Consider the following 22,757-nt stretch of genomic DNA (forward strand, 5'->3'; position numbering starts at 1 on the left):
CAAAGTGTTGACTCGCTGCGGGTGCTCTAATCAGGCTAATCCCATGTGAAAATTAACTAGCAAAACTGTTGTAGTTTTTTCTCCGCAGGCACCAATTATTATAGAAAAGTTGCATTTTTATGGTAAAACCACAGTAGGAGTACTATAGTAGTATTTCTATAATATTCCATTACATGAGCACAACAGAAATACTATGATGAATCACTACAGTATCTGTCTATTTTTTACGTCTATTTTACCAAACCCCATAGTAAAACATGCTTTTGTAATGATCACAGCATCAGAAACGCCCCCCCCCCCCCCCCCGATGGCTTTGTGAAGAAACATGGCCGTGTTTACCTTTGACCTGGCAATAATATAGGTTTCAGGCGAGCAGCCGTGAGATTTGCGCATATGCGCAAAAAAAAACACTACATCTCACAATCTAGAAAACCAGCCTGGATTTATTGTCAAACGGGGCAATTTTTGCGTGGTATAGCGCACAAACGAAGGCATGTAGAAATAAACTGTTTCGTCCCTGTTGGGAGTATAAATAGTGCCTGTCAAATGAGCCATACTATTGTCTCCATAGCTATAATATAGAATATACGATGGGTCAGCAAACATCGTGAAAATGGTCAATAACGCTGGCGCCAGGGAGTAAAGATGGATAAACAGCGTGGCAGTCATTACGGGACTAATACATTTTTTTTTTTTTTTTTTTATTGCTGCACAAACGAAACACAGTGGACCTGCTCTGTAAGTTACATCAACGAAACTAGGCCTCCTTAACCAAAGACATTCTTAGGTGACTAATAGTCATAGTGACATAATGTAAAATGATGTTTCCCACTTGCAATGATTTAAAGAGTGGTCATTTTAAATGTAGTGGTAACCAGAAATGTGTTTAGCATTTTTCAGGAAATAAACGACAGGCCAAACCAACCGGTTCAATCAGCCAAGAGTGAACATTCACCAGAATCTGTCATCTTTTGTCAGCGAGAGAGTCTGGTTAGTGCCAGGCTAATCATGCCAGCTGGGGTACCTTGTGTATACTGTTCACTTTTACTCGTACTCATAGTATATATATATATATTCAGATAAAAAATTCTTTATTGCCTATATTTAGTGTAACGTATAATATAACTGATAGGGCATACAGACCCTTATCTTTGTTTACACTGTTTATTTTTCTCATATTTCTATATTCAGAGTTAATTATATTGTTTACACTCATATTTTTATATTCAGATCTAATTGCCTATATTTATGTCCTTCTACTATTACCCTGCCCATACCTGTACCTCCCCTCCCCCATGCTGCTATGACACCCGAATCTCCCCAAGGGGATAAGAAAAAGTATATCTCATCTTAGCCCATGGGTTATCTAGCATAAGAACAAGTGGGTTTAATTTGACCATGAAGTCATCCTGCTTCTTTTATCTGTTTTTATTCTTGCCTGACCATCTCATAAGCAGAACCAAACATGTTGTAAATCTCACATCCTAATGTGTCAGAGACCAACAGAAAAGTCATAGGCACACCTGTAGGCTATTGAATTTCTGAAATATTTGTATATTCACTGAGCGGTGCGTCAGCAAGGCACACGGGACCCTGAAAGACCCCAGCCACCCAAACCAAAAACTGTTTGAGCTCATGCCGTCTGGCAGACGGTACCACAGTCTCAGGTCCACATCCGAGAGAACACTGAACAGCTACTACAGTCTCAGGTCCACATCCAAGAGAACACTGAACAGCTACTACAGTCTCAGGTCCACATCCAAGAGAACACTGAACAGCTACTACAGTCTCAGGTCCACATCCAAGAGAACACTGAACAGCTACTTCCACCAGGCAAACAGACTACTGACGGATAGACTAATGTATCACATGAGCAGACACACAAAAGCACCTTAAGTGACGTACACACCACACAAGCACACTTATTACACACAATCTGCTACTATTTACACTGTAGATTTCTTTTTTATCGACTGATTTTACCTTGTTTTGTATAGTTTGTATAGATCGTTTTATATTGTTATCTACAAATCGACTACGGTTGAGAAGCCGGGATAAACAAGCATCTCACATTCTTCTGAATGGATGTACATTTAGAAAAGCTGTGACAATAATTGTATCTGAATCTGAATCTGAAATGGATCAGTTCAGGAGGTTAAAGGAACAGTCATCAGTGGGCCTGGGCTGCTCCACCATCACAAATAGATTGTATGCATCATACAGGAAACTACAGAGGTCACATACTTCACACAGGCGAAGGCAACACCAACCTCATTATCTCTTTCTATCTGCAGCCCGGATTCCAACAGTCCGGCTTCGAACTCCTCCCTCATTACTGCCTTCTCCTCGTCTGACAGTTTGGACTCCTCCGGATCCCCCAGCAATGCCCCCGGGTCCCCGAACTCCGTCTGTGTGTCCCGCCGGGCCGTCAGCTGTGTCGGTATGCCTCCATTGGACACGATGGAGTGGCGCGGGTTGACGGAGCTCCGTCTTCTCTTGTTTTTGTAGCATAAGACGTAGTCCACCTTCCTCCGGCCGTCAGAGAAATACAGCCCCGGGCCTATCTCTATGCCAGACTCCTACGGAAAACACACACACATCTGTTTAATGTACAATAATGCTGCATATACTGTATATTAGGGCTGTCCCCGACTAAGGATTTGGATGGTCGACTAGGATTGGCCAAAATGTGCCGTTAGTCGACTATTGGTCGACAAAAAAAAAAAAAAAAAAAAAAAGTATAACATTTAAAAAAAAAAAAAAAATTTGTATCATTCCATTTGGGCTGTGGGGGGTGCTTAATGTCTGAAGGAGTCGACTGAAGGCTTCTTGTCCTCTGCAAAAGCATGCAATTGGTCCACTGATGGATACATCTTGATATTTGTCTAGTCTAGTGTGTTCATTAGATGGGTGAAATCCTCTTTCAGTGCCTGTGCCTGTTTTTGTAGGCAGTTACTGTAGCCTCTGGTATGCGTGCCATTAGCGTTAGCCACGCTTCTATGCCTCTTTTCTTTTGGAAAGAATGATAAAAAAATATATATATATATTATTATTATTATTATTAATTTTTTTTTATTATATTCGACTAAGAGGTTGGCCAGTCGACTACGGCTCCTTTCGACCGATTAGTCGACTAATCGATTAATAGGGGTCAGCCCTACTGCATATATATGTATTCTTACCGTATATATATATATATATATATATATATATATATATATATATATATATATATATATATATATATATATATATATATATATATATATATTAAACTAAATAAGACTCGTGCACATCTGGTTGGACCCCGACTGGAGGTGCAGGTCAGCGCAAGAGAGATATATAAACTAAAAGGAGAATACCTTCAAGGGAAAGAAGGGACCACACACTCCACAGGACTGGTTTTTGCTTTTTTATTGTTGCACAACGCGTTTCGCTATCGCTTCCTCAGGTGCTATGCAGCAGGTGTCAATGATCATCATTATGTACAGCATACTCCACCCCACATCGTAACACATCAAGCCCATTGGCTACTCAATTATCACATTTAATTTGATCATTTTGCAGGATGTAATGCATATAACTCTTATGTATAAAAATGATGCATAGAGACCACATATATACACAGTCATTTTTGAAAATTATATATAATACAATATGAGAGAAGTGACAAATCGTAACACATCAAGCCCATTGGCTACTCAATTATCACATTTAAATTTTATCATTTTGCTGGATACATATCACTCTTATGTATAGGAATGATGCCTAGAGACCACATACATACACATAGACTCATTTTTGAAAATTATATATAATAAAACAATATGAGAGAAGTGACAAATACCTAGGTCATTAGACCTGATAAACAGTTTAAAACAGACTTAAAACCACACAGGTTACACAGAACGGATAGTGGTTACAAAAATGGATTCAGCTCGAGGGATTCATTTAGACCATGGGGTTCTACAGAATTCAGAGTAAGAGAAGTTTTATTATATCACCGCCCCTGGGTGGTAGGGTGACTCTTTCTATTCCAATGAACCTTAGAGAGGCTGTGGATCCATGATCTCTCTCCTTATAGTGTCTCGCAATGGCATAATCCATATTGTTGTTCCTAATGGCTGCCTTGTGTTCTGCTATTCGCACCTTCAAATTTCGTTTTGTTTGTCCAACATAGACCTTACCACATGGGCATTTCAGCATGTATATCACATGAGTGGTGTTGCAATTAATAAGGTCCCTTATTTTATATTCCTGCCCAGACTGTGGATGGTAGAAAACCTTTGTTTTCATGGTGTTTGAACAATGGGTACATCGACCACATGGATGGTTACCACACAGCTCTGTTAGCCAGTTAGAGTGACTTACTACAGGGGATTTCTACAAGTGGCAACAACCGGCGTGGAAAGAACGACGTCCAGCGGCCTCACGCTAGAGGGAGCGATTCCCACGCAACGAAGGGAACCGAGGAAACTACACAACCGAGGAGTCTGATCCTGCCCTGTCAAGTGACTCGACCCATTCCCAGGATGCGCGTTTTTTAGACGCACGTCCACGGTACGGCTCACGACACAACAACCAACGAAGAGGGACCAGGGGAAGAGGACGAGGCGGGGGAAGAAAAGACATCGACCCGCCATCTGTCGTCACCAGGAGCAGGAGCAACAGGCCGTGATTAACATCTCGGACTGTCCCCTCACCCCAGCCCAACAATCGGTATTAGGTAAAGGTCTATCATTTGTTCCAACAAATAAGGTGAATGTCTTTAAATTGAAAGTGGACTGCTACAATATTTTTCAGACCTTAAATATTTTTCAGACCTTAAACACCTTTTTAGAAATACTGATCAGACTATATCTACTAGTTGAGCAAGACATCCAGACATTTGTGAAATCATCAGACAAGACAATCAAGCATCAAAATGTAACGGAGGTTGAAAGAAGAGCTCTAAACGAATTGAGAAAAAATGACAAAATTATTATCAAGCCGGCAGATAAGGGTGGCTCTATTGTAATACAAAATGTTAAAGATTACATGTATGAAGCCACACAGTAACTTAGCAATACTGCATTTTACAAGTCTCTTCTTCACAACCCTGTTGAACAGTTAATGACAGACAGAGATAAGATACTAGAATAGATGATGCACTTAAGAGTAAGAACATCACAAAAAAACAATATGAGTTCCTAAAAGTTGAATTCCCTGTCACACCTGTTTTTTATCTATTACCTAAAATTCATAAAAAATTGACAAACCCGCCAGGACGCCCCATAGTCTCAGGAAACAATTCCTTATCAGAACCTCTAAGTCAATTTGTAGACTATTTTATCAAAGATATTGTAAAGACATTACCTTCATACCTTGCAGATACTAGGGATGTGTTGAAGTCGTTAAAGACTTCCATCCCACAAAATGCATATCTAGTATCCTTTGATGTAGAGAGTCTTTATACTAATATTCCACATGAGGACGGCCTGGCGGCCATGTCATTTTTTCTGGGTACAAATGATGAAGTCTTCTCTGATTTTTTACTCAGCTTGACGAATTTTATTTTGAAATCTAATTACTTCATGCTTGATGATAAATGGTACATTCAAATCCAGGGTACTGCCATGGGTTCTGCATTCGCACCTAATTACGCCAACCTATTTATGGGCCACTGGGAATCCCAGTTTATCCACAACCAAGATGCCTCGCCCCTCTTGAAAAATGTAATTTTTTGGAAAAGGTACATAGATGACATTCTCATGGTGTTTGTTGGCTCGGAAAGATGAGTTATTCCAGTTCAGGGAGTATATCAATGGTACACATCACACTTTAAAATTCACGATGGTACACAGCAGAGAACATATTGATTTCCTAGACTTACGGATATCAACAGATAATGAGGGAAACCTGAACACTACTATTTTTCGTAAACCAACAGACCGCAACACTATTTTACATGCACAGAGTCATCACCCGAGACGTATGGTAGAGAATATCCCATAAGGACAATTCCTGCGCCTTAAACGTATCTGTAGTGATCCCACAGACCTAGAAAAAAGGCAGATGAAATGAGTAACAGATTTGAACAGAGGGGATACAAGGCATCAGTGGTGCATACAGCCAGAAATAAGACAAAACATGTACAGAGGGAAACCATTTTGGAATCTGACAAAAGAGACACCCCTGGTAACAGAGTCACATTCGTTTCAGAATATAGTACTTCATCTCAAGTTGTTAAAAACATTATTTACAAACACTGGAACATACTCAAATGTGACCCTCTTTTAAAAAACATTTCTTCATTACCACCAAGATTTTGTTTTAAAGGGGGAAAAAACATAAGGGACGCTGTCGTCAATTCTATGTATAAATCCCCTGTAGTAAGTCACTCTAACTGGCTAACAGAGCTGTGTGGTAACCATCCATGTGGTCGATGTACCCATTGTTCAAACACCATGAAAACAAAGGTTTTCTACCATCCACAGTCTGGGCAGGAATATAAAATAAGGGACCTTATTAATTGCAACACCACTCATGTGATATACATGCTGAAATGCCCCTGTGGTAAGGTCTATGTTGGACAAACAAAACGAAATTTGAAGGTGCGAATAGCAGAACACAAGGCAGCTATTAGGAACAACAATATGGATTATGCCATTGCGAGACACTATAAGGAGAGAGATCATGGATCCACAGCCTCTCTAAGGTTCATTGGAATCGAAAGAGTCACCCTACCACCCAGGGGCGGTGAATTGATATAATAAAACTTCTCTTACAAAGGGAAGCGTACTGGATTTTTACTCTGAATTCTGTAGAACCCCATGGTCTAAATGAATCCCTCGAGCTGAATCCATTTTTGTAACCACTATCCGTTCTGTGTAACCTATATGGGTGTGGTTTTAAGTCTGTTTTAAACTGTTTATCAGGTCTAATGACCTAGGTATTTGTCACTTCTCTCATATTGTTTTATTATATATAATTTTCAAAAATGAGTCTATGTGTATGTATGTGGTCTCTAGGCATCATTCCTATACATAAGAGTGATATGTATCCTGCAAAATGATAAAATTTAAATGTGATAATTGAGTAGCCAATGGGCTTGATGTGTTACGATTTGTCACTTCTCTCATATTGTATTATATATAATTTTCAAAAATGACTGTGTATATATGTGGTCTCTATGCATCATTTTTATACATAAGAGTTATATGCATTACATCCTGCAAAATGATCAAATTAAATGTGATAATTGAGTAGCCAATGGGCTTGATGTGTTACGATGTGGGGTGGAGTATGCTGTACATAATGATGATCATTGACACCTGCTGCATAGCACCTGAGGAAGCGATAGCGAAACGCGTTGTGCAACAATAAAAAAGCAAAAACCAGTCCTGTGGAGTGTGTGGTCCCTTCTTTCCCTTGAAGGTATTCTCCTTTTAGTTTATATATATCCTATCAGGTTCATCACAATATATATATATATATATATATATATATATATATATATATATATATATATATATATATATATATATATATATATATATATATATATATATATATATATATATATATATATATATATATATTGTGATGAACCTGATAGGATGCAGGTTTGCCATGGTTCAAATACAAACAAATGCGAAGGTCCACACAAGAGCAATATCAATCAATACAAGTATTTATTGATTAGGCGAAAAAACCAGGAGGATAAAGCAATAGAATGGTCTGGTTCCGTTCCGGGGTCAATAACACAAAACAGGCTCGCCGACAGAAAGAGGCATTGTTCACGGTCCAGGGTCGTCGTCCAGTCCAAACAAGGTCAGTACACAGGGGTGGATCTCAGCCGCTCCAGGGGTTGTCAACAAAGAACACCTATATCGCGCTATCTCCTCTCCTCTACTTCCTCTCACTGTCGCAACTCTGAACAATACTATCACTCTCTCTACTCCAATACTCCAACACCAAACTCCGCTCAACTAAACTATGTTCCTCTCGGGTTAATGTACTGTGTGAGATGCTTGTGGGGTGTGTCTCTACTAATTATGTGCAGGTGTACTATATCAGCACTAATCAGCTAGTGTGTGTGTGCGTGTGAGGTGGATGTGCCTAAATGCTGTGCAGGTGTGCTACATCAGTCCTAATCATCTACCTAAGTGATGGATATATCTCCTTTCCTTCACGTAGCCCAAGGAGGGGGGAGGAGATCTGTCACAATATGTAAGGGATAATGTATGCCTACGAGGTCATTGTCGCAAAATAATTGACCGACACGGAGTTTAAAATACCGAGGCGCCGCGCCGAGGTGTTTTAAACGTAGTGAAGGTCAATTATTTTGCGACAATGACCGAGTAGGCTATACATTATCCCGCTTATTACATGGCTAACTTACTAACAATATACCTAATTCATTTGACAAATCGCAGTTGTTCTGTGGCTCTGTCAGCCCAAATAAAGTGATTATTATTATCGCGGGCAGCCTCTGTGTTCTGGCTCCGCTGTGTTCTGCCTCCGCTCGTCGCTCCGCCCCCTGTCATCGCCGGCACGGCAGTGTCTAATTGCACTGAAACAGTGTGTCAGTGGGCTTGATTGCGAACAGCTGCGCTCTGCGGTCATTATTGAAAAATCTGCGGTCATTATTGAAAAATAATGACCGCAGTCGGGGGGCTGTTGACCAATCACAAGCAAGCATTTCGGCGAATGTGAAAACGCCATGTAATAAATATATATATATTAGAGCTGGGCCGTTAACAGCATAATTGACGCAGTTAATCTAAAAAAAAACTTTTTTCTTTTTCTTTTTTTTCTTTTTTACCTTTATTTACCCAGGGTAGGTTTGCTGAGCACAGATGCTCTTTTTCAGGAATGCCCTGCTTCACATTCACACAGTTCCATTCACACCTGGGAGCTGCCCAGTACAACCACAGTTGACACCATTTGCCACTGAGCAACTCCACTGGAGCAGTTGATTTGCATTGGCAGGGTTTGGCCCTGTCTGGCACCCAACGGGAAAAATATTATAGGCACTATAAGTAGACACCGCTACATAAAACAAGCTGGTCTGCCTGAGTGACTGGTGGAAGAAGGAGAAATAGAGATTGGACTGATTGAGTCAAGCCATGTCACATAGTTCAAGTTTGAAATGCTTCTTTCTGTTTTGCTCCTGAGAGTGTGCTAGATACTGTACTGTACTGGTAATATTATTTATTTGTGTTAACTTCTGAATAAAACAACTTATTAAACACAAGTACATATTTTTTTTTTATCCACTTTTTCTCCCATTTTTTCTATTTTTCTCCCATCCCAATTTTCATATCGTCCAATTCAACCCTCCCCTGTCTTTGAACGTTGTTTCTTGCCTCCCACAAGCCGGCTGCAATGTGGACTAAGTCATACATAGCACGAGTCCCCTCCGATACTCGAGGTAACAGCCGTCGCATCTTTTCACCTGCGCGGCTTGATCTTTCAGTGTCGGGGGTCTGGGCTTTGGAGGGGCCCCGCCCCCGTCTCTTCTTGATTCTACTGCGCAGGCGCACCAACCGACCTGTAGGAGTCACTGTCCACAACGCCCGATCCCCACCCTTCAGTTTCCCTCCCCGTAATACGGCCAATGTGTATTACTGTGGACGACCAGCTAAACTGAAAGCAATGTGGAGAGCGGGGCTCGAACAGGAGGCATCCTGTTCGAGCCTAGTCTGCAGCATTCATTGCGATGTTCATATTGCTGGGGTATGAACCCAAAAGCTTGTTTAGCTGATCTTGCTAGGAAGTGGTGTAGTGGGAGCACTAAGAGTTTTGATCTCTTCAGTTTGGGTTCGAACCCCTACTTTCTAAGGAACCGGGAGGACTTGAACCTCCGTGTGTCACTCTATCAAAGTGGTCCTTAGCCTTCGGGCACAGTTCCGTGTTTTATAGTTGTGGTGGTAGGCTTGCGAGTGCGATGGGTAAGGCGAGGTGTCATACTACAAAGGCGAGGGTAAGGGGCAGGAAGTTTTTTCAAACTAGGTGTATTAGCTGATCGTATCGGAATCGGGGGTATGAGGCTCGAACTCATAAAAACATTACTGAAAGGAGGGCTGCTTTTGTTATTAGGTTGATGGCTGTGAGTTCGGGTAATGCGGGTATGTGTGAGGCGCCTAGAAAGATAATAGCAGAGAGGGTGTTTATTAGTAAGATGTTGGCGTATTCTGCGAGAAAAAATAGGGCGAATGGGCCTCCTGCATATTCTACATTAAATCCTGATACCAGCTCTGATTCTCCTTCTGTGAGGTCAAAGGGGGCGCGATTAGTTTCGGCGAGGGTCGAAATATATCATATGGCTGCTAGGGGTCAAGCTGGGGCGATAAGTCAGATGCTTTCTTGGGCGATGTTAAAGGTTTGAAGGGTAAATCCTCCTGTGAGTAAAATAAGGCTTAAGAGAATGAGGCCCAGGCTAACTTCGTATGAGATGGTTTGGGCGACGGCCCGAAGGGCGCCGATGAGGGCATATTTGGAGTTAGATGCTCATCCTGAGCCAAGGATCGAGTAGACTGCTAGGCTGGAGAGGGCTAGAACAAACAGGACGCCGAGGTTTATATCTGTGACGGAGTGTGGGAGGGGCAAGGGGGCTCAGAGGGTCAGGGCGAGTGTTAGAGCTAGTATGGGGGTGGCTAAAAATAAGAAGGGGGAAGATGTGGATGGGCGTACGGGTTCTTTAATAAAAAGTTTTAGGCCGTCGGCGATTGGTTGGAGGAGTCCGTAGGGGCCGACGATGTTGGGGTCCTTCCGCAGTTGTATGTAACCAAGGACTTTTCGTTCTAGAAGAGTGAGGAATGCAACTGCTAGAAGAACGGGTACAATGTAGGCTAAGGGGTTAATAACATAAATGGTGAGGGTTTTGGGGAGCGCCACGTAGCTGCCCCAAAACACAAGTACATCTTATTGAACATAATTTTGATATTTCATTACCAATTATCATAGCAAAACAGCTTTTTCAAACAGTCTGCAATGCATTTTGGAAACGGGAGATGGGCTCATGGTGTAATGGGCCACCTGGCCTGAGAAACATAAGGAGGAAAGAAAAAGTAAGGACTTACTTCTGGTCATTATTTGGGTAGACCACACATATTTTGAATGCCTTCGGCAGATTTTATCTTTTTTTTTTAGCCATTTTAATCTAGATTAATCTAGATTAAATCCAGGATTGCAGATAGATTAATCTAGATTAAAAAAAAAAATCTATGCCCACATATATATATATATATATATATATATATATATATATATATATATATATATATATATATATATATATATATATATATATATATATATATATAAGGGATGGCCGATATTATCAGCCTACCGATATTATCGGCTGATATCGGCATTAAAATGTGATATCGGAAAATATCGGTATCGGTTTAAAAAAAAATTTATATAACCTTTATTTACCCAGGCAAGCAAGTAAGAACAAATTCTGATTTAATTTATTGTCAAAAGTATGCATAATGTTGTGTTAATTCCACAACAAGATATATGTAATGTTAATTACCTGAAATTATTCCAATTTTGGGGGGGGAGAAACCCTGCATATATCGGTATCGGTTGATATCGGTTGATATCGGTATCGGAAATTAAGAGTTGGACAATATCGGTATATCGGTATCGGTAAAAAAGCCAATATCGAGCATCCCTAATATATATATATATATATGTGTGTGTGTGTACAAGTTATTCCTGCGCCCCAGAACAGTTCAGTGAATGTGAAGATGCACCACTCTCTCCTAAATCTAGAAATCAGAGAGAGAGAGAATCCTCAAATGTGTAATGACACCTGCAGTCTACTCAATATACAATAAATGGGGCACTGAATTTGTGGAACCATAAAATGTGAATGTTTGTTTTTTAATACCCAAATTAGGTGTATATCCACGTTGCTAAAAGATCTGAAGCAGAATGTCAACCTCGTTTGGATGTAACTGCTTATGTAAACATTTTATGGACCCACAAAGTCAACGGTCCAAGCAGCCATCCCGTCACAAACATGAGGGTTCTCTCTCTGACTTCAAGCTTCAGGAGAGAGTGGTGCACTTTCACAAATATTGACTCAACTATCCCGGGGCACAGGACAAAAATATTTGTGAACTGTTTAAAATGAGCGGCATTCCACTTTCAATTAATCTGTTGTAAAGGCTTTACTCAAAGGGTGGATATCTTATTTTGGAATGAAACTCTTCTATGTTTCCAGCTGTGGAAGTTCCTTTCAAGGCCTTTTGTTCACACCTATGAATTGAAAATGGGGGACCCTGAACAAGACAAACGTCTTTCTCTGGTCTGCATCCCCTTAACAATTGTGTGTATTGAGCCGTACTGTATTGTACCCATTCTGCAATCTGTTAAATAAAGTTGTCATTCATTCATTCATTCATTCATTCATCCATTCATTCATTCATTCATTCATTCACCCCCCCCCCCCCCACCCTGTATGTATCCTCCTTTCCTCTCCCCTCACCTGGTCGTCCCTCCCCAGCCCCCCTTTTTCCCAGAAAGCTTAAAAGGTGAACTCACAGGGGCATCTGTGGTGTATCGATTCCACTCACGGCAGCAACATTACTTCTAAATGATATATCTTTACTACCAACATCCATACAACAGAAAATTATTATTCTGGCAGGCGTTACAGCAGCCAAGAAGCTTATCGCTATGAGTTGGAAATAACCTGAGAATCTCACTGTAATTAACTGGTCCCTGACATTGCTGGATGTTATTTATTTGGGGCCGCGGCGGCGGAGTGTTGGTCCTGGGGGATCCGGTGGTCTTGGGAGGAGGGGGGGGGAGGAAATGTCCAATGTCTAATGTCTAATGTCTTTTTGTGTGTTTGTGATGTTTTTATTTGTATTTGGTATTTTGTATTTTGTATATTTAGTTACGTTTTGATCTGTAGGTATTTATTATTTCTCATAGTCTTGTCATTATTATTATTATTATTATTATTATTATTATTATTATTATTATTATTATTATTATTATTATTATTATTATTATTATTATTATTATTATTATTATTATTATTATTATTATTATTATTATTATTATTATTATTATTATTATTATTATTTTTGTTATTGTTGTTATTATTGATGTTGATGTTATGTTGTTGTTTGTTGGTTGAAAATTGAAAATAAATAAAAGAAAGGTGGACTCACAGAATGAGGGGTCAAGTCAAGTCCTCTACTGAACTCCTAAAATATCATGTTTTAACAATAAATCGGTATCAACCATGAAGATTTGACCACACGCGTGATTAACCTCTCCGGTTCCACCACACAGCCAAAGGAGGTGAGGTAGAGGAGTCTAGAGGAGTTTAGAGGAGTGTAGAGGTGTATAGGAGTGTAGAGGAGTGTAGAGGAGTCAAGAGGAGTGTAGGTGAGTCTAAAGGAGTTGTCTCCCTACCTGCACACGAACAGCATCCTGGAGACATTTCAGTCAGGGTTTAGGACTGGCCATAGCACAGAATCAGCCCTCCTTAAAGTTTCAAAATACCTACTCCTCGCCGCTGACAATCGTGACTGCTCTGTTTTAATGCTGCTTGACCTCAGCGCAGCTTTCGACACTGTTGATCACAACATTCTACTAGATCGTCTCCAACATGGGGTTGGTGTCAGTGGCACTGCACTAGCATGGTTCTCCTCCTGTTTCCCAAATAGAAGCTTTGCTGTCAACATTGCCAACTGCTTCTCCCCCTCAACCTCCCTCTCCTGTGGGGTCCCGCAAGGGTCCATCCTTGGCCCGATTCTGTTCTCTCTTTACATGCTACCCCTTGGTTCAATCATTCAGAAGCACAACATCTCCTTTCATTGTTATGCTGACGACACACTTTATGTCTCTCTGAAACCCAACAACCAGTCTTTACTTAACAATCTCATGTCCTGCCTTGATGACATTAAATGTTGGATGGCACAAAACATTTTACAACTAAATGAAAACAAATGTGAAATAATCCTCTTCGGTGCCCCAGACGCTGTCACCACCCTGTCCTCCCTGGTCAAGCCCTATGTAAAGAACCTAGGTGTCATTTTGATCCCCAATTTAAGTTTGACAAGTTTTTAAGTTTGATCTCAGTGGTGAAGGCATGTTTTTTCCATCAGGTGTTTCCACCAGCTCCACTCCATCTGGGTCCAGAAGTACACATCTTCGTGTGGGCTCACTTGCTCGAGAGTCGGGGAATTGTTTTTTGTTTTAAACGACATTGTCGAATGTTCCAGAGTGGGGAGCATTCGACAAAGTTAAAGGTTGTGTTCAACAGGGGCCGACCCACTATCAGTTTAGTGGTAGTGGCCCATAACAACTTATGGGTCACAATTTTTTTGTGTACAGTTGAGTGTGACTCTTTAACAGGACTCACACTCAACACGGTACAGGCACTACACATATTTAGTATGTGTAGTTGCTTAATTTTTGATAGGTAAGGTTAGTAAGTATCCCCTATTTATTTATGTTCATTCTCTTGGTGGTGGTTCCTTTGGGCTATAACAGTTGGGAGAAGAACATACATTTCGGTGTGGGGGTGTTATGTGTTACTTTCACTAGGTGGAGGGAATACTTACTGTCTGTGGTGTATATTCACAATGTGGTTTAAGTGTGGTCATTAATTGGTGGTTTGTGATTGACACACTGTTTTTTTCCTTAATTAATTAAGGATTAATTCCTTAAGTAATTAAGGCCATGTCCCCACGTATCTGGATCTTTTGCCAAACGGATATTTTCATGCTCCGTTTTAAAAAAATAACTTGATCCAGACACAAACACATAAACGCATTTAAATTGCTCCAACAAGCATGCCGGGCCTGTAGGTGGCGATACGCGATATCTCAAATACCATAGCGGTGCCGAGCGGACAGGACGATTGACAGAAAAGCGGACAACGAAAAAGACGTCACTCGCCACTTAAATAAATCAAAAGCATGTATTTAACAACCTCAAAAACGTTCTAAACATGCTTTATATTAACTTAATAAATAAACAAAAGCGAAGAATCTAGGAAGATACATCCCTATTACACGCAAGCAGCGTCTGATGGCCGAATCTGTCGGCACTGGAGTCGATATATACAGTACTGTTACATCCAGACATTTATGATATACAAGATATACAAATATACAGTACTGCTTAAGAGGCAGAGATCAATAAAAGAAAATATATACATTCGAGGGGGAAGAAACTACATGCTATTTCTCTGTCATTTCAGCACCAGGCACTGTCCATCTTATTACCTGCATGTGCTTCAAGGCTACGGGCGCCTATTGCCATAGATAGAACAACAGTCTGAGCATGCGTAGTGAGCTGTGGCGTCATCGTTTATCACTATGCGTTTACTAGTGATGCACCGATGTGAAAATTGTGGCCGATACCGATAACCGATATTAATATTGCTGTTCTGGCCGATACCGATATTTACCGATGTCGATATCTCTGTATAGAAAACACTTTTTTATGATAATCAAATAAAGAGCTATTTTCCAAAACGCATAATTTTTTTTTACTTTTGTAACTTATTTTCAGAAATGACTGATATTTTGAAACTATTTAAGGCCAAAACAAACAAAAAAAATTATATCGGCCCTATCTTGATATCGGACCGATACCGATGTGTAAAAAAAATTGCCATATCGGCCGATATTATATCGGTGGCCGATATATCGTGCATCACTAGCGTTTACAGTGGCTATTGATCCACTAAACCGATATTTTGGAAAATCTTCACTTTAAAATGCGTTTTCGAAAATCTCCGTTTATGTTTCTGAAAACACCGTTTATGTGTGGATGAAAGGCCCAAACGTGGAAGAAAATGTGCGTTTTGCTAAAGATCCAGATACGTGGGGACATGGCCTAAAATGGCCACTTTTATCATGTGGTGATGAGGCACCACGCCCTATGTAAGCAGACCAGAGTGCAGTCTGCAGCTGTCGCTCATCACAGTTCTCCAGAGTCTTGTCTCTCACCAGAAGTGCTCCTTCACTTGTGCTCTCATTTTTGTGACCATTTTGGCATTTGCTCTGTTTTGCTGCTGCTTGTTTTTTTTTTTTTGTTGATTATATCCTAAATCATGGAGGCTGGAGCACCCAGCTCTCCACTCTTTTTGTTCTTTAGCTAGTTATTAAATAAATATTGTTATTTTTGGTAGAACTTGTCCGTCTTCCTGTGTCCACCATTTTGCAATCAAGGCCTACCGGGAAAACAAGCCATATTTTCCTGTGACTGCCTAGGCCTTAGGGCAAGTCAATTGGGCTTGATTGTAACACGCACCATTGCTAAGCTCAAAGCCCTTCTCTCCCCTGCAGACCTTCAGAGAGTTATCCATGCTTTCATTTCATCTAGATTAGACTACTGCAACTCCCTCTATATAGGCATCAACCAGTCTTCCCTGTCCCGCCTACAGCTAGTACAAAACGCAGCTGCCAGACTGTTGACCGGAACCCGTAAGAGAGACCACATCACCCCTGTCGTTGCCTCCCTTCATTGGCTTCCAGTACGCTACAGGAATAAATGTTAAGGTTCTCCTAATCATTTTAGCTCATGGCCTGAAGCAAGAACAATGGCAGCTGACCGAGAGAAGTGGAAACGCTCTGTGAAGGCCTTATGTGCCACTAGGCACGAAGTGGATAGGTAACAGGTAACAATCATTTTTAAAGCCCGTCAGCTAGGGATGGGTACCTTTCACATTTGAACCGATACGGTACCGGTACCTGTGAATCGATACCGGTACCCAACGGTACCTTTTTTCGGTACTTTAGTCTCAAGAAATTTAATTTACCTACCTCAGTCGTGAAAAAAAAATCCAAACTACAAATAACTACAATTTCGACAGTTTTTGGCTTGCCATTGCTCCGACTGCTTTGTTGTTGAATCAAGTCAAATCCTAGCTAAGCATATATTGTGCGTGTGAACGTTGACATGAAAAGAAAAAAGGTAAAAAAAATTTATTAAAAGGGATTTATTTTTTTATCTTTTGGTATCTCACTTGAATCGATACTCTGTAGTACCGACGTGTTTCGGTTCGGTACCTCAAAAGTACAGAATTCGGTACCCATCCCTACCGTCAGCCCCCCTCCTACATCTCAGACCTCCTATCCCCCTATTCCAACACCAGGTCCCTCAGGTCAGCCGGTCAGAGGCTCCTGACAGTCCGGAGGTCTAACCTTAAGCTCAGGGGGGGCTGTGCCTTTGTTGTCGCAGCCCCTGAACTGTGGAACAGCATCCTCACCTCCATTAGGCTTGCCCCTCGATAGATGCCTTCAAATCTAGACTCAAAACCCACTTCTACCTACTAGCCTTTCCCGTTCACTGACTCATGCCCTGTTTTCCTGTGTGTTTGCCTGTGTGTCCTCCCGTAAAACTGAGATGTGATTGTTGTCTATATGTTGTCTATGTGTATCTCTATGTGTATCTACCCTCTGTACAACACTTTGGTTGACATGTGTCATGTTAAATGTGCTCTATAAATAAATCTGATTGATTGATTGATAGATAGAGTCAAGAGGAGTGTATAGGAGTGTATAGGTGTGTAGAGGAGTCTAGAGGAGTGTAGATGAGTGTAGAGGAGTCTAGAGGAGTCTAGAGGAGTGTAGAGGTGTGTAGAGGAGTCTAGAGGAGTGTAGATGAGTGTAGAGGAGTCTAGAGGAGTCTAGAGGAGTGTAGAGGTGTGTAGAGGAGTGTAGAGGAGTCTAGAGGAGTGTAGAGGAGTCTAGAGGAGTGTAGAGGTGTGTAGAGGTGTGTAGAGGAGTCTAGAGGAGTGTAGAGGAGTCTAGAGGAGTGTAGAGGAGTCTAGAGGAGTGTAGAGGTGTGTAGAGGTGTGTAGAGGAGTCTAGAGGAGTCTAGAGGAGTGTAGAGGAGTGTAGAGGAGTCTAGAGGTGTGTAGAGGAGTCTAGAGGAGTGTAGAGGAGTCTAGAGGAGTGTAGAGGTGTGTAGAGGTGTGTAGAGGAGTCTAGAGGAGTCTAGAGGAGTGTAGAGGAGTGTAGAGGAGTCTAGAGGAGTCTAGAGGAGTGTAGGGGTGTGTAGAGGTGTGTAGAGGTGTGTAGAGGAGTCTAGAGGAGTGTAGAGGAGTGTAGAGGAGTCTAGAGGAGTCTAGAGGAGTGTAGAGGTGTGTAGAGGAGTGTAGAGGAGTCTAGAGGAGTCTAGAGGAGTGTAGAGGTGTGTAGAGGAGTCTAGAGGAGTCTAGAGGAGTGTAGAGGAGTCTAGAGGAGTGTAGATGAGTGTAGAGGAGTCTAGAGGAGTGTAGAGGAGTCTAGAGGAGTGTAGAGGAGTCTAGAGGAGTCTAGAGGAGTGTAGAGGTGTGTAGAGGTGTGTAGAGGAGTCTAGAGGAGTGTAGAGGAGTGTAGAGGAGTCTAGAGGAGTCTAGAGGAGTGTAGAGGAGTGTAGGGGTGTGTAGAGGTGTGTAGAGGTGTGTAGAGGAGTCTAGAGGAGTGTAGAGGAGTGTAGAGGAGTCTAGAGGAGTCTAGAGGAGTGTAGAGGTGTGTAGAGGAGTGTAGAGGAGTCTAGAGGAGTCTAGAGGAGTGTAGAGGTGTGTAGAGGAGTCTAGAGGAGTCTAGAGGAGTGTAGAGGAGTCTAGAGGAGTGTAGATGAGTGTAGAGGAGTCTAGAGGAGTGTAGAGGAGTGTAGAGGTGTGTAGAGGAGTCTAGAGGAGTGTAGAGGAGTCTAGAGGAGTCTAGAGGAGTGTAGAGGTGTGTAGAGGTGTGTAGAGGAGTCTAGAGGAGTGTAGATGAGTGTAGAGGTGTGTAGAGGAGTCTAGAGGAGTGTAGAGGTGTGTAGAGGAGTCTAGAGGAGTGTAGATGAGTGTAGAGGTGTGTAGAGGAGTCTAGAGGAGTGTAGATGAGTGTAGAGGTGTGTAGAGGAGTCTAGAGGAGTGTAGAGGTGTGTAGAGGTGTGTAGAGGAGTCTAGAGGAGTGTAGATGAGTGTAGAGGAGTCTAGAGGAGTCTAGAGGAGTGTAGAGGAGGGTAGAGGAGTGTAGAGGAGTCTAGAGGAGTCTAGAGGAGTGTAGAGGTGTGTAGAGGAGTCTAGAGGGATCTAGTGGAGTGTAGAGGTGTGTAGAGGGGTCTAGAGGAGTGTAGAGGAGTCTAGAGGGATCTAGTGGAGTGTAGAGGTGTGTAGAGGAGTCTAGAGGGATCTAGTGGAGTGTAGAGGTGTGTAGAGGAGTGTAGAGGTGTGTAGAGGAGTCTAGAGGAGTGTAGAGGAGTGTAGAGGTGTGTAGAGGAGTGTAGAGGAGTCTAGAGGAGTGTAGAGGAGTGTAGAGGTGTGTAGAGGAGTGTAGAGGAGTCTAGAGGAGTGTAGAGGAGTGTAGAGGAGTGTAGAGGTGTGTAGAGGAGTCTAGAGGAGTGTAGAGGAGTCTAGAGGGATCTAGTGGAGTGTAGAGGTGTGTAGAGGAGTCTAGAGGAGTCTAGAGGGATCTAGTGGAGTGTAGAGGTGTGTAGAGGAGTGTAGAGGGATCTAGTGGAGTGTAGAGGTGTGTAGAGGAGTGTAGAGGAGTCTAGAGGAGTCTAGAGGAGTGTAGAGGTGTGTAGAGGAGTCTAGAGGAGTCCATACCGGAGGAGGAGGCTCGTTGCCGTCTGGGGGGTTGTTGATGAGAAGGCCTCCATTGGCGGCATCTAGCCCCAGCCCAGAGATGGAGTGGGCCAATGACATGAGCTTCTCCGAGTGAATGGACGAAGACTCACTCATTGCTCTTATGACGGGTATACGCTCTGTTCCGTTCCATCCCTCTGTGAGGAGAAGGGCAGAGCAGAGTTATGAATGTACAAAATATTACAAAGTAGCAAATTTTTAACTCTTTTCGTTTAATAAATTTTTTATTTGTTCCGTTCATGGTAATGCACAGCTCCACAAAAGCACAACAGCATCATTTCACAATAAATTCCATGAGTGAAAAGGAGCATGGAGAAGAAAATCTTATTTTGCCTTCCCCTTACTCAAAACAATATTTAGATGATCTGTGAAGAAAAACAAAGTCATAGGGAAAGCTGCTGTTACACAATCAACTTCATAAAGTCTGATTGTTCTTTCTTTATACATGTTCTTGAACTGAAATATATTTGTACAACACTTGAAATCATTCTGTAGAGAACTCCAGTTTTACGCCACATACTGAAATACATCTGCTCTAACTCTTTGTAACTCTCAAACCAAAATAATCTATGCAAGGCTGTTTATTCATGCAATATTTGGGGCTGTGTATGAGATTAGATGGATAATCAACCAACAGTGTTTTCACTGTTCAAAGCTCATGCTCCAAGCTCCACCTTTCACAGAGTGTTGGGACAATTTATACATTGGGATTCTTTTTTTGAGATAATAAAAAAATGAAAATAAACAGCAATTTAACCCACTGATTCAACTAATCCCTATGGTCTCTTGGGTTTAAGAAGGTAATGTCACAAACAGCACTGTATGATTAACACTTCCAATGAGTAAGATGATGTAATATTATCCCCAGCGGAGTCTCTTTAAGAAGACATAAGCCTCTCAGACCTATGTTTCTAAGAAGCATTTAGTGCAGTATTAGGCGTCACTTCACGTCATGATACAAGTAAAAACAAAAACAACATATCAATATGCGTGCCTGGCAGACACGCAAGCATCCACAGAGCCACAGAGCCCAACGTCTGGGCGGGGCTTCGTGGCGTGGGCGGGTTTGAGGCGGAGCTTCGTGGCGTGGACAAGTATTGTGGCCTGGACAAGTCTTTGCACTACTGCGCATGCGGATGAGGGGGGGGGGGGGGGGGCTCTCTCGCTTGCTCTCTCTTCACAACTTCAACGACAGTGTTCTGCTTGATCTACCCTTGTGCCTTTTCTTGAGGAATATGTTACAGGTTAGAAACTGTGGCTCAGGGCGGTCAGGTGGCGTAACGGAGATTGCGTTCGTCACCAAACCCCGGAGCGGCTAGATTCGCCTGTTCGAATCCAGCTCACAGCTCCGGGGTTGTCACCAGCTTGGCTGGCCGTTCACACTAATACAATTGGCAGTATTAGAGGGTGGGAGAAGCTGGCGGGGTGGGTCCGGGTCGTTGTAAACAGCGACTCCTACAGTTCGGTCGGGGCGCCTGCTAAGCGCGGATAGGACTTGAGTGGGATAGTGTGATCCTTCCACACGCTACGCCCTCTCAATGAGAATCCGCGCTGCCAGGTGAAAAGAAGCGGTTGATTGGCTGGACGTGTGTCGGAGGAAGCACATGATAGCCTCCACTCTCCCAGACCGACTGTGGGGGGTAAGTGCGCAGCGACCAGGAAGGGGATTGGGAATTGGCATAACGACTAACATTGGGATGGGAGAAAATCGGAGGAAAATGGAGGGGAAAAAATATTAAAAAAAAAAAAAAAAAAAAAAAAAAAATGTGGCTCAACAACTTACAGTACTGTATATTTGAATACCGTATATGTCACATGTATCGGTTCTAAATACCTGTATGTCCCTATGTCGATATGAATTGAAAATGGGGGACCCTGATGTAAACAAGACAAACGTCTTTCTCTGGTCTGCATTGAAAAACTGATTTTATATGGCTGAGGAGAAGACTGGTACTCATCATCTTCGTCTCCACAAAGTACTGGGGGGTCTACTGTATGTGAGACATATTTCCTTTAGAGTGAAAGAAAAATGACATGTGAACAAGTATGTTGTGTGCCAGGTTAATTAATGTATATACTCTACTATTTTTGTATCACAAACAGTGCTGTATATTTGTAGACCTCTTCCAATGTACAGTTTATTCCCCCTCAAATGTATATACTCTATTATTACTATATATACTCTACTATTTTTGTATCACAAACAGTGCTGTATATTTGTAGATCTGGTATGTCATAAATGTCTAGTATATTTGTAGATCTGGTATGTCATAAATGTCTAGATGTAACATTACTGTCTATCTGTATGTCATGTTATGATGAATTGAAAATGGGGGACCCTGATGTACATGTAGCCGGTGTGATCTTGTCTGCGTTGTGTTTAAAGTCGATTCGACCCCTGTTAAGGGATCGCCCTGAGTGGGAGTTGAACCCCGGACGCCGGCGCCGCGGGCGGCATCACAGATCACTAAGCAAGAAGTGAATTCACTGCTTGCTTCCGGGTCTGGATGCCTCTGGGGAGTGAGTTTACTTGCAGTACCGCTTACCATCCACAGCCACGTCACTACTTGTGCCCGTGACTGTGGATATACTGCGGTACCTCCGTTACACTCACCCCACTAAACTCACACCACCCAGGGCATCCGGGTCTAACGGCACCACATGTAGCCGGTGTGATCTTGTCTGCGTTGTGTTTAAAGTCGATTCGACCCCTGTTAAGGGATCGCCCTGAGTGGGAGTTGAACCCCGGACGCCGGCGCCGCGGGCGGCATCACAGACCACTAAGCAAGAAGTGAATTCACTGCTTGCTTCCGGGTCTGGATGCCTCTGGGGAGTGAGTTTACTTGCAGTACCGCTTACCATCCACAGCCACGTCACTACTTGTACCCGTGACTGCGGATATACTGCGGTACCTCCGTTACATAAACAAGACGAAAGTTGTGTATGTCGTAAACGAGAGAGAGAGAGAGAGAGAGAGAGAGAGAGAGAGAGAGAGAGAGAGAGAGAGCCCCCCCCCCCCCCTCATCCGCATGCGCAGTAGTGCAAAGACTTGTCCAGGCCACAATACTTGTCCACGCCACGAAGCCCCGCCCAGACGTTGGGCTCTGTGGCTCTGCAGATATACCCTACTCCAGGAGAGACCGCAGATGCTGTGGGCGATGGTCTA

At 42.3% G+C, this 22,757-nt stretch overlaps 1 protein-coding gene across 1 annotated transcript in view; it reads right to left on the minus strand.

Moving 5' to 3' along the window:
* The window catches only part of ano2a (anoctamin 2a), a gene marked incomplete at both ends in the record, with an annotated part of 102,621 nt that extends 82,934 nt beyond the window's left edge, over nucleotides 1-19,687 (minus strand). Inside the window, 2 exons of the mRNA XM_084335228.1 lie at nucleotides 2,271-2,579; nucleotides 19,553-19,687. Coding sequence (XP_084191354.1) covers nucleotides 2,271-2,579; nucleotides 19,553-19,687 — 444 coding nt within the window. The remainder of the gene's footprint in view (nucleotides 1-2,270; nucleotides 2,580-19,552) is intronic.
* Nucleotides 19,688-22,757: the final 3,070 nt, after the last annotated feature.

This window comes from Notolepis coatsorum, assembly GCF_963971535.1.
Source record: "Notolepis coatsorum genome assembly, chromosome: 18".
NCBI classification, from domain to species: domain Eukaryota; kingdom Metazoa; phylum Chordata; class Actinopteri; order Aulopiformes; family Paralepididae; genus Notolepis; species Notolepis coatsorum.